The sequence below is a fragment of the Vigna umbellata genome, chromosome 2 (assembly GCF_029865625.1).
Source record: "Vigna umbellata cultivar VRB3 chromosome 2, Vumbellata_1.0, whole genome shotgun sequence".
Taxonomy (NCBI): Eukaryota; Viridiplantae; Streptophyta; class Magnoliopsida; order Fabales; family Fabaceae; genus Vigna; species Vigna umbellata.
In genome coordinates, this window is record NC_142166.1 from 35,264,676 (window position 1) to 35,278,010 (window position 13,335).

The 13,335-nt window shown below is 33.7% G+C and overlaps 1 protein-coding gene across 1 annotated transcript; it reads left to right on the plus strand.

Moving 5' to 3' along the window:
* The first annotated feature begins 3,295 nt into the window (after window positions 1-3,295).
* On the plus strand, window positions 3,296-3,989 carry LOC124848936 (protein RESPONSE TO LOW SULFUR 3-like). Its single transcript, XM_047326762.2, has one exon. It carries the CDS (start codon window positions 3,391-3,393, stop codon window positions 3,754-3,756), a length of 366 nt encoding a protein of 121 aa, XP_047182718.1. The 5' UTR covers window positions 3,296-3,390; the 3' UTR covers window positions 3,757-3,989.
* Window positions 3,990-13,335: the final 9,346 nt, after the last annotated feature.

The following is a 13,335-nucleotide window of genomic DNA, read 5'->3' on the forward strand; positions in this document are numbered from 1 at the left end:
TGTTTGTGTGCTCACCTTATTCATTACCTTGTTTCTTGTTTGTCTTGATTGACTTTCCTGGTTTTGTCTCAATGCATGTGCATTATGTTCTGCTGTTCCTAATTGAAGTTTTTGTTTGCTTTTGTAATCTGGTCTAGAGTTGATCTTGAGTCAGTTTCCCTGTTGTGCTGTCAGTTTCATTATCTGGTGCTTCCATTGCTTGTGGCTGTCCTGTTCTGTTCTGGTTTCTGATTTCTAACCTTAGCCTAGCCATTCTTGATTGAGAAGCTTTTACACTCTGGTTTCTGGAAATTGAAAGAAGGTTTATGTGCTTGGTAGCATCTTAGGTGGTGGTGGTCTGAAAGACTCTCCAGGTTTGTACTACCAAGGGAGAATCTCCCTTCCAAACCTCTCCATTTTTTTTAGTGCTTTGAGGTTCCAGGGAGACCTGTTTTTTTTTTGTGAGCTTTGTGTGGCTACATCTAAAGCCAAATATCCTTGTTGAGAGTGTGTTCTTACTTCAGTTCTGAATCTTAATTGTGCTTACCAATTAGATTTGTGCAGATTTTGTTTTGATTGCCATTTATAGGTGGTGTTGTGTCAAGAGTGAATTACAAAAAGTTGCAACAGTATAGAAGTTTAACAAGGAGTCTCATGAAACGTGAACTGAGTGGGCTTTGGGAGTGCAGACCAGAACCTTCACTGATACAGTTGTAGAACTTCAACAGAGTTTAACTTAAGCAACTAGAAGCAGAAACAATGTACTCATCTGAAATTGCATCCTTGCATGCCCTCATTTTGTTCACCAACTCTTGCACTTTGTCCAAGTATTTTGCAACAGTTTCACCCTCATCCATGATTAGAATCTCAAACTGTCTCCTCAGTTCCTGCAACTTCACTTTCTTGTTTTTGTCTCCATCACCATACGTCTTCACTAGGATGTCCCATACTTCCTTAGCAGTAGCAGCCTTGGAGATCTTGTTGAAGATCTTTAGGCTGACACATTGATACAGTAGAAATCTGGCTTTGTTGTCCAGTTTCACCTGCATCATGTAACTTCTTTTCTCCTCTTTAGTGGCTCTTGCACCCAATTCAAGTAGCCCATCTTCTATAACCTCTGAAAAATCCTGGAAGCCGAAAATGGCTTGCATCTTGATGCGCCAGTCATCAAAGAGCTTCCCATCAACCACTGGCAATGACCCCTGTATTCCTCCAATACCTGTCATCCCTTTCTTGCTAGTTTCTTGCAGTTTCTTTGATTTTCACACACCCAAAGAAAACTTCTTTCTCCTCTTCTGGATACACACAATTCCAGTCACAGATCACACCCACTCTTCACACACCAGGAAAATAGAACCTATTCTCTTGATACCATATTAGACATGAGGTTAAAAAGGGAAAAACACACTATGTATTAAGTGCTATATTGGACTGCACGTGATGGCAAGAGAGAGAAAGTGTTACCACACTGCTGAGCTTCTAGAGAGAAGACGGAGAGAAACCTGAGAAACTCAGCTAGGGTTTGTAACCCTCACATGCACAAGCCAATGAAGAAGATGATGATTAAAGCACTAAGAGAAAAGGGAAAAACACAAAAACACAAGGTACTGAATAACCTCTTTGTATTTCGTATTTAAAAAAGTACGAGATTACAACTTTTATATGCATGAACCATAAACTGAAATGCTCTGTTTTTGTTTATTCTAACTTAAAAGACATAATACTAACAATAAATGAACAATAAATATGGAACTATATATATACATGTAATAAGACAAGTGGTTTGCTTGAATAAATTAAAGTTGAAATCAGTGAAAAGTTTTAAGAGAAACACCCTTTTAAATTTGTATTTGAGACGGGAAATTGTAAAATAAAAGAAATACTTAAATGGTTTAATGTCTCAATAGGTCCCTATTTTTGTTCAGAATTTGAAATAGGTCCCTTTATTTTTTGGCGTCTCAATTGGGTCCTTATTTTTGTTAATTTGATGCAAATAAATCCTTTCCGTCAATTTCATTAAACGGCGTTAATGAATGTGTGACGTGGCCTGAGGACAATATTGACACGTGTAAGGCCACGTCACACATTCATTAACGTCGTTTGATGAAATTGACGGAAATGATTTATTTGCATCAAATTAACAAAAATAAGACGCCAAAAAATAAAGGGACTTATTTCAAATTCTGAACAAAAATAGGGACCTATTGAGACATTAAACCTACTTAAATTAAAGTTTTCTCAAAATTGTACTTTTTTTTATCTTTTGTATTATTGAAAAAAGCACTTGATTATGTTAATATTTTTTTGTTATTTTTTAAGCTACATAATATATTATGTAATATTCATAATTAATTATATTGATTACGGAAATGGAAAATACATTTTCTTTTCTATGATTATAATCACACAACTGGCTCTGCTATAGCATAATCCTATATCAATTAATTGAATCAAATATAAATGTATTAAGTAAGATATAATTAATCATGGCTAGCCATGCCATGCAAGTACAACACAATTTTTATAAGAGACAATACAAGTATTTGATATTTAATTTAGATGTAAGGGCATTATTATAATTACGTTTAAACAACTACCCTTCTTTATTTTATTTTTAATCAGTGAAATTTTATATTCATTTATTCATCTCTTTCCACTTCCTTTACTTAATTCAACAATATTAATTTGATTTTCTTTTTTCTTTCTCGTCGACTGTTTCCCTTATGATTTATTGCCGCTTAAACAAAGATTTTAGGGAAAAGAAAACGAATTACGTATAGGAGATTAAAAAATAGGTTTAATAGCCAATTTAGTCCCCACTTTGGTTGAAAAATCTCAATTTAGTCCCTCGTTATAAAAGTGTTTTACATTAGTCCTAATTTTTAAAATAGTGGGTCAGATTGGTCCCTTTCGTTAAATATAAGTTAACGAAATTAATGGATGATGATGTGACACAGCTTAAAGCTGATGTGTTACATTGGTCCCTTGTTAGCTTTAAGTTGTGTCACATCATCATCCATTAATTTTGTTAACTTATATTTAACAGAAAGGACCAATCTGACCCACTATTTTAAAAGTTAGGACTAATTCAAAACACTTTTATAACGAGGGACTAAATTGAGATTTTTCAACCAAAGTGAGGATTAAATTGGCTATTAAACCTAAAAAATAATAATGTGTGAAAAAGAAAAGCAGAATGCAAGCAATTACGTCAGCAACGTTGAAGAGAATGATGAATGGTGAAAAGTCCTTGGGGTGAAAACCAGGTTCATTGAACCTGGACACAGCTGATTCCACTCTATTTATATTCCCACCTCGCTACTCTACACCTCACAACACAACCCATTACCATCGTACACTTTTTTTCTTTATTCTCAGCAACCTTTGATTTTATTTGCGAAGCGTTACGATATGGCGCTAACGATGATGGCAGCGATCGGCATCCGCTCCGGGAAGCAAGAGAAAAATATGCCTCCGGCGCCGGCAGAGAGCGAGCTGAAGAAGCGGAACGAGGAGCTCGAGAAGGAGCTCAGAGAAAGCAAGGAGCGAGAGGAGCAGATGAAGCGCGATCTTCAGAGCGCGCGGGAGAGGCTGCGCGTGGCCGAGGAGGCCGAGGAGAGGCTCTGCTCGCAGCTCGGGGAGCTCGAAGCGGAGGCAGTTTACCAGGCACGTGACTACCACGCGCAAATCGTCTCCCTCATGGAACAGCTCTCACGCGCGCAAAGCCTCCTTCTGAGGACCGGCGCCTCCTCCATTCCGCTTCCGTCCTCCTCGTAATCATAAATAAAAATGTATTTACTAATAGGTTTTGGCATTTACATATCAGAGTCATTGTGGCTTTTAGATGAATATGATGATGATGCTGACGGCGATCCATATCTGCGTGGATTGTGTCTGTTGTAAAATTTTGTTGATGATCGAGAATAGTTTGATGATTGGTGTTGGCGTTTTGAAAACTAAATTAGCGTTCATTGGTTTCTCCGTTTTGTAAACTGTCTCGTTTGTGTGAACGTCATTGTTCCATTTCTTTTTTATTTTCGTGATGTTTGGATCTGAATTTCATTTTCAGGATTGGGGACGCTACTTTGTGGATGGATGTTTCAACACGAAACTCTTACAAAGAAGCAATGGTTCTAATTTCAACGTGCGTATATTCTTTTTTGGATTGAAAACGAAGAACTCTTGAAATCTAAATCAACTTTAAGCCACTCCAGGATAATTAATTCGGTCTGCACGTTATCTTCATTTGAGTTCTGTAAGGATTCCTACGTTGATTGAAAATAGGAAAGAAAAATTGAGTGTCCCCTCCTGTGAGCGCCAATTGTCTCAGAGTGGCAATCACGAATTAACACGTGGCAAATGATTATCGTAGCAGTTGCCATTAGTTATACGAATTAAGGTCATCTGATATATTAAAAGCTCAACTTAAATATCTTAATTTAAACATTTTAATTGTAAAGTTTAAATTTATTTTTAATATAAAGTTGTTGCAAAAATCCATGTTTTAATTAATATTTTATTTAATTGATGAATTTTTTTATTTTTATAATTTAAAATTTTGTATATAAATTTTATTTCATGTTATTATATACTTTAATGAAAGATCTATCTTATTAAAAGTGTCTAGTGATATTTTATCTTCAGATCTTAAATTTTTACAATAAAATCTTATATAAATTAATTTATTTTATTTATTCGGGTTCATATAAATGTAATATATCCTACCATTTTATTATTATTTATAAATATTTGAAAGTTTCTTAGGGAGAGAGAGAGAGAGAGAGAAAGGGGTAAGAGAGAGAAGTGATGAATGGCACGAAATGAGAAAGCAGAAATAAGGTGGAGAAAAATATTCTGTGGGTAATGGTGACCACTGAAAACTACCAATCAATAACGTGAAAATCAATCATCTCCTGAAAGGTTCTGCTTCCCATTATCTCTTTTTCTTGATAAGATTAGACTTTTAAATTATTTTATTTTTTAAACAATTCAACTAATTTTATTTTATTTTATTTTATTTTATATTATTGGTTTGTTAAAATTTAAAGACGAAGGCTTTTTATTTACTCGGTTTTATTTTCATTTTAATAGACGCACGTTGCTTTATGAAAAAAAAAAACATGGATCAATCATATATGAAAGGTTTCATACAAGATTTATGTATTTCTCATTTTCTACTATTATCACATATTTAATATTTTATCAACAAATATTAATTACAATACAGATTTTTTTTTTTCCTTCCGTAAATACTTTGCAAAATTGTGTAATAAAATAAGACATAGCAACCAATTGGTTTCTCACTAAGATTTGGTACGCGTTGAATCTGTTTTTTTGGTGTAAAATTCTTCCATTGTTGAAAACTATACAAGAATACGGATGAAGAATTCAGAAAAGTCTCGTTTAATCTAGACCAGCCGTAACAGTTGGCGTGAAAATATCTTCTAGAATTTTCTTTCACACACACAATCCTTAATCTATAAGATAATTAAATAAGGATCATGTTTACTATTAAGAAGTTTAAAATAATTCGTGAAAATAATTACATTAAGTTATATATATTGATGTTTTTTGTTGAACATTTTTTTAACTTTAAATAATTTATTAAATAATGTCTTAGGTGTACTCATTAATATTTATTTGTTATCAGAAGAAAAAAAAACCCATACCCTACTTTCAAAGGTCAACTAGATCAACCAATTAGATTTTCCATCATTTTATCAGAAAAGAAAGAGTGGACCCACTATTCTTATTTAATTCGCATATTTGAACAGTATTTTGCTTGTAATTGTAACTGTCAATCTTATAGCTATACTATCCTTTTGGTTCGAAAATATGATAGTTATGAAAATTAAATAATCTTTAATTTAATTAAACATGCATAACTAAATATTGAATTGTTCATTAGAATTTGTGATATAAAATACATTTACTTGTTAGTTTTTAAATATGTCTGTATTCGTGTTTCTAAATGAAAGTAATTATCACTTTAACTTCAGCATATACTTTTTCGGTTTAAAAATTCATCACCACTTAGAAGAATTATAGGGACAAATATGCTTTTCAAATGAAATTTATTAAATGTTTTATTGTAAAATATCTTACATAGAAAACTACTTTTTCTTCTTCTACTACGTATCTTATAATGGTGACTAGAGTAGTGTATTTAAATATAAAAGGGTTGAATTACACTTTTACTATCATTTATATTTTATAAAATTTTATAAATTTGATAATTGTAACATCTCATTTAAATAGCATAAAAACACTAAATATCACAAAATCAATAAACTAAAACAATTAATTCATAAAGATATATAAAATATTTATATGATAATTCAAAATAACTATAACTCTATCTTTATATACAAAACTCTAAAATAGAACTATTTACTGTGATACTAAAAGTTTCTTCTATTATAACCAAAGAAAAGATTAGCTACAATAAGCAAATTATACATTTGGGTCCTTGCCTCCTAAGGGTTGCTCCCCTAACTGCTTATCTCCCTTTGTTCTCATCCATAAGGTGATCATTCAAAACATACAACAAAACAATAGACAAACAACACAACAAGGGTAAACTAATATTAAAAGAACAAACATGTCATTCATAAAGTATTATATAAGACATATCCATTTTAAAATATTGATAACTTTATCACAAAATCTATATATATTTTTAAACATACATATATTAAAAGTGTATCTAAACCAGCAAGCTTGACTATCAAAACAAACATTGAAAAATCATAAAAGCATGAAATTTCAAAACATGTAAAGTTTGGAAAAATAGAAGCACACCCTTGCAGTTGAGTGTTAACTCTTTAGCAAGTGCATCGATTCATTCAAGTAATATAGATTGTAAGTCCAGATATCATTTCCCAAAAGATTTGCGTTTGTTTAAGTAATTATGATTACTTTCTAGTTTAAGCAATAAATATAAACGATGATTGATTCAAGTGTATTACGAACATATGAAAATTACTGAAAATAATGATTATACAACTATATGGGTAAAGACTCATCGGGGTTGGATTTCATAATCCAAACTCTAATCACTTAACCATGCAATATATCTTTAACATCTTCATACATTTACATCATAAGTAAACAAGTTCTAATTCCTTAGAAACAAGTTCTAAATCTTCATGTGAAAATATTAATCCCTTAGATATTCAAACACAAGATTTGCATTAAGAAAAGATGTTAAGAATGACCAAGAACCTTAGTCTATGTCTAGAACCAAACCTCTTAGTTGTTCTATCCTAGTCTAGGTTCCAAAACACTTTCCAATGATTATATGTCAACAAAATAGCATATATATTCCATCATGCAAGTGAAAACAAGAGATAGAACACATGAATACATAAAGATATTCTATTGCATAGAAAAAGCTACAAAGAGTTTAGGTACATTACATCCAACCCTAATGAAATGGAGTTTAGTTACTCCTACACATTCTAGCACACAAGGATAGATATGAAGATGGAAAGGATGAAAGAAAGATGAAGCCTTGAGCTCTAGAAGAGCCTTAACCCATATGAGTTACTAGTAGTCAAATGGTTGATCAAAATATACTTGAAATGGAAACAATGTGTAACCCTAACACAACCTATGTTGGACCCATGTAAGTGCAAGAGCATAACATGTCTTACATGCACCACTACAAAAATGGCATTTGATGTCTGCTATTTTTTACATTCAACATCCAACCCATATTCGACGTCTTATTGGGAGACTTCAATTTGACGTCGGATTCCAAGTGTGATGTAAATTGACCTCGACTGCTACGTGGACAGACGTCAATTTTGACGTCGAACCCCTACTAGACTGACATCCATTTTGTTTTATTTTTTTAAATTAAATTGTTTTTACAATATTACAATTCCAGCACATCACAAAATTATATATACTATTTGTTTCAATTCATTATAATACTAAAGCAATTCATATCTCCAATAACCAATAACCAATAACTAAAAATCATATCTCCAATAATCACATATCCAATAACTAATAACCAATAATCAATCATATATCTAGAAAAACCAAAAAATTAACTTTCTTGAAGGGCCGAAAATGATATCACCATAAGAGTGGAAGGAAGTCATTTTCAAGCAATGGAGATTGGGCACTCTATGCCACCGTGGAGGTCTGTCAACTCGCGCACAAAACTGCACTGTAAGCAAAAATTAATCGATGGAAACTAAATTTAATCAGCCAAAACTATATTTAATCGGTGGAAACTAAGTTTAATGGAAGAAAATCAATGGAAAACATACCTTTGCACCTTCTCCATTTCATGAACGAGCAACAATGGCAAAAATCCGAAACGAAAACGCGAAAGAAAGTGAGGCTTGCGTACTGATTTTGGGGGTTCAACAGGTCATTTGACGTCAGCCCCTCCAACCCCTGACGTCAAATTAGCTAAAGACGTCGACCCTCTTTCTCTGCCGACGTGTTACTATGGTAAAAATTCCAGCTTGGCACCATTTTGGGATATGTTTTCGAGCTTATTGACGTCCATGGGAAGGGGACCTGATGTCTAATACCTATTAGACGTCAGCCCAACTCTATCCAACATCTAATGACTGAAAAAAGTGACCTTTCAATTCTGATTTGGGTGCTTCTATAAGAGGGTTTGACGTATGATGTAGAGAGAGTCGACGTCTATATAAAATTAGATGTTGGGGGAGTGTTTAGCCAACATCTATAAGGTTATTTTACTTATAAAATTGTCACCGGTCATGTTTTACATTTTAAAACACGTTTTAGGCCTCTATGCACTCTTTTAATTGTTCTAAAACTTGTCAGAAATTTTATAGAAAAAAAACTAAAAAGCAAGAGTTTGTAGATAAATATAAAGAAACTTAACCAATAATTTTTTGATTTAATTATTATTTGTTTGTATTAGAATGAAAGTGTTGGAGGGGCAAGTGGAGGTTTAGGAATTCTAAGAATAAAAGAATGTCTATTACAATATAAATTATTGGGTAAATAATTTGAAACTAATCTAAAAATTATCATCCTATTACATTAAAGACATTAAATTTAATATGCGTGCATGATATATAATATGAAAATATTGGAAAAGAAAAATACCAATGCCGTAGAAAAATATTAAATTCGTATGTTAACAATTTAAGACAATATTGCAAAGATTATAAACAAGTTTAAAATCTAGGTCATATAAGATTTCCATATAAAAATTTGTTAATACGACAAAAAAAATTAAGATTCTAAATTATAAAAAAAAGCATCTTAAAAGCATATGATTCAGTTAAACACTAGTAAAAAAAAGTTTTCTAACGTGGCTAATACGTCTCGGTTTGCACAAACCGAAGCATATGAAAACACAGTGGCGGTTTTGCAATTTCAGTGAACTTATAGGCCTTGGTTCAAGGGGAACCGAGGCATAATAGCTCTATTACCTCGGTTAGAAAACCACCCGAGGCATAATGCACTATAAATTCCCACCTGCAACTGACCTGGATGTGACTCCTACGTTGACAACAGTCTACAGCATCGGTTTCCCCTAGAACCGAGGTATAACAACACTATTACCTCGGTTAAACAACCACCCGAGGCGTAATTCTCTGTAAATTCTTGACCTGGATCTGACTCCTGCGCTGCCAGCAATTTGGAAACGACTTACAACATCAGTTCCTCATAGAACCGAGGTAGTAGGATTAATTCAAAATGCTGACCATCTGACTTTTAAAGGTTTTAATTCCTTTTGTCGACCTCTATGGCATCGGTTCTACCAGGCCGAGGCATATAGTTTGCGTATAGGCATCGGTTGGAGGAAGGAACCAAGGCAATAACGGTGTATTACCTCGGTTAAGCTGATAATCGAGGCAGTATAGGTTTAATATTTTCACTGCGCGAAGGAAGTTACCCTACTACAGCATTGTTATTCTCTCTCGCTGCATCCAAGCGAAAACGCCTTTGCTTCATCCAAGCGCTCCATCATCGCCTCCGCCACAGGGTCGCTGATTGGTCGTCGTCGCCGCTACAGGGTCGCGCTCCGCCGCCGCTACAATGTTCACGAAAGTCCTTATGATGATAACTTGCTTGTAAGTGTGTTTGATATGTGGTTAAATGAAAGGCAAAGTTGATTCATGTGACATTGTGATTGGTAGAGTGTAAAGTTTCACCTCACTATACACCTTTGAGTTTGAGTGAAACACTTTTGAGTGCTTGAGTGAAACACTATCTTTGGTGAGGAATAGTTCCATGCACATAGGGTAACATTATGTCTGCTTGGTGATCGCTCATAAGGTTGTTGCATCTGTTGTGTATGTCTTGATTATGTGAGCACCATAGTTGAAGCTTGATTGGCTAAAACATCATTATATCTTGACTAATCTTTCTATGATGAGCAGACATGAGTGATTTACTTGTCCTAGAGGAAAATGCTTTTTGATGTGTTTGACCATTGTAGTATGATTATTTTGTTTAAGCCAATTTACATTTTGCTTGAGGACAAGCAAAGTTTCAAGTTTGGGGTTGTGATAACGGTTGAATATACTGTTATTTGTGATGCAGTTTTGATACTAAATCAACTGTTTTTGACTTAGAAGCTTGCTTGAACTCATGTTTTTAATTTAGTTTTGTGAATAAGTGAGTAGAGGGTATAATTAATTATTTTATCACTAAATTCCCTTGATTTTGTAGGTTATTGGAATGATTTAAAAGAGGAGGTAAAATACCAAGGAGTTGGAATGCAGAAAAAGAGAAAAAGACGCAGTGCAGAAAAGTCAAGATGAAGCTAAGCACCAGAAAGGGGCCCTAAGCGCCAGTTTCATGTATCGCACAAAGCTTGGGTGCCCTTTTAGGGGCGCTGAGTGCTAGTTTTCTCGCAAGCTCGCTTGGGCGCCCTAAGTTGGGGCGTTGAGCATTGGCGACGTTGGCCCATGATCCAATTCAGCTGTATATAAGGACTTGGACGTCCCAGAGGGAGTATCTTTTGACAGAATTGACACAAATTCAGATTTTTTCAACTCTCTGGAGGCAGAAGTGGATGCAGAAGCTCTCCTCTTCGGATTTTAGGATTTATCTTTCATTCTCATTTCATTGTTCATCTAGTTTCTCCATGACAATGGGGAACTAAATTCAATTTATTGTTGGGGGATGATGTAACCTTGTGAACTCTCATGTATTTGAAGTGGTTTTAATTGATATTTGCTTCTTTCATTAATTGTTAGGGTTATTCTTCTTTGCTCTATGCTTGTTATGTTTAACTCATTCATGACATGATCATTGGTTTTCGTGATATGGACACATACGGGGAAACCTAGATATGAAGAATTGCTCCCAAAAGCAGTATTGCCTAGACATAGGGATATGAGTTTTGGTTATCTTAAGCTTCTAATCGTAATGCATAATTAATTACTAAGGATACAAGACATTGTGATCTAGTAATTAAGGATAGGCTTTCTTCGTCGAGACATCGGGTTTTAAGTAATTTAGAAAGTGATATTAACATTAATGAAGAAGATGAATTCATATATGCATTAGAGTAAAGTAGGTGAAATCTAAACCCCAACAGCATATTCATCTCATATTTTCAATATCATTCATTCATCTTTGTGTTTTTCTTCAATTGATCAAAAGTGCATTCATATTTACTTTCTTGTTTTTGCATTCAAAACCCTAAATTGTTCTTCAAAGTCTTAATTAGTCAAGTAATTATATGACTATTTAGTGTCGTGAGTCTCTTGGGAAACAATACTTGGTCTTACCAATTATTATTACTTGATACGATTCGGTACACTTGCCGAGGTCTTAATAACCGCATTGTCTCCCACTGTTGCCTCCGTAACTTCCACGGTCCTCGTTGTCGTTGTCGTAGTCCTCCTTGGCTTGGTAAGTGAATTTTTTTTTTGTGTTTGCCATTGTGAATATTTGGGTCCAAGTAGAGTATACATTATATTGTAAGATAGTTTATAAGCCTAGGCTTAGTTTATGCTAAGAATGTAGGTAGTCAATTGTAGAAATTACTTGGTTTATGAGTAAAAATAAGATAAGTTTTGTTGCAATAATGTCACTAATTGATGTGTTATTTGTTTTTGTTCAGATATTGTGTTTTTGTGGTTAAATTTTATAGTTTCTAAAACGCGGACATTCTCCATTGTTGACTCGTTTTCACTCTCCCAGGTAAATATTCTTAAAATTTTCCTTTTAATATAAACATATAATTATGTGTTTGCTTGAATATATTATTTGTTTGAATGTATTGTATGTTGCATATGAAATTATTTGATTGCTTGAATATATTGTTTGCTTACTTTGTTATATTTTACATATGTATTATTTGTTTGCTTGAATATATATTGTTGTTAAGAATTAGCCTTAGTTTCCCGTTTGAGATTCAATACAAAAATTATTTACAATCTCCAAATTTTTTTGAAGAAATGTACTTTTTTCAAATGAATAGAGAGGAGATAGTAATAATAATTTACAAGTATTGAATCTTGAATTGTCCGGTTGGACAATTTAAGAAGAGTAATAACTTTTTCATAGTTTATTAATACATATCAATTTTAATATACATGTCTTAAATTTCATGAAAATTTGTCGTTGTGTTTTGTATTGATCTTCGGGTGCATATTTGATTGTGATTTATAATCACTTTCATTTTGTGTAACCTGAAGACCAATGCAAAATGCTGGCAAAACTTCGTGAAATTTTAGATATGTTGTTTAAAATTTATATGTTTAATAAACTAAAAAAATGAATCTTCTTGAATGGGATAGGGTCATGATAACGGTTGATTTCACCGTTATTTCAGAGTAAATTTTGATAACAAATGAACCCTATTTGACTTAGAAACTTTGTTGTTCTCTTATTTTTAGTTTATTCTGATGAATTGGAAGAGGAGTTAAATGTCAACAAGTTGGAACACAAAAAGGACAGAAAGAGCACCAGAAGAGAAGGTTGCTAAAGCTCGCAGGACGCTTAGGTGCCTTCTTATGGGGCCTTCAGTGCAGGAGCCTCGCAGTCACACCTGAGCGCCCTCTTTGGGGCTCTGAGCGCCAACTGATATGTAATGTCTTACGCCTGGATGCCCTAAGTAGGTCGCTGAGGAGTGTCAACGTTGGCCCATGATCCAATTCAGCTCTATTTAAGGATTTGCTCGACCTAAAGAGAGTATCTTTTGACATAATTAACACAAATTCAAATTTTCTTCAATTCTCTGGAGGCAGAAGTGGATGCGGAAGCTCTCCTCTTTAGTTTTTAGGGTTTTTCTGTCTGTTTCATTCCATTGTTCATCTAGTTTCTCCATGACGATGGGGAACTAAACTTTATTTGTTGTTGGGGATGATGTAACCTTGTGAACTCTCATGTATTTGA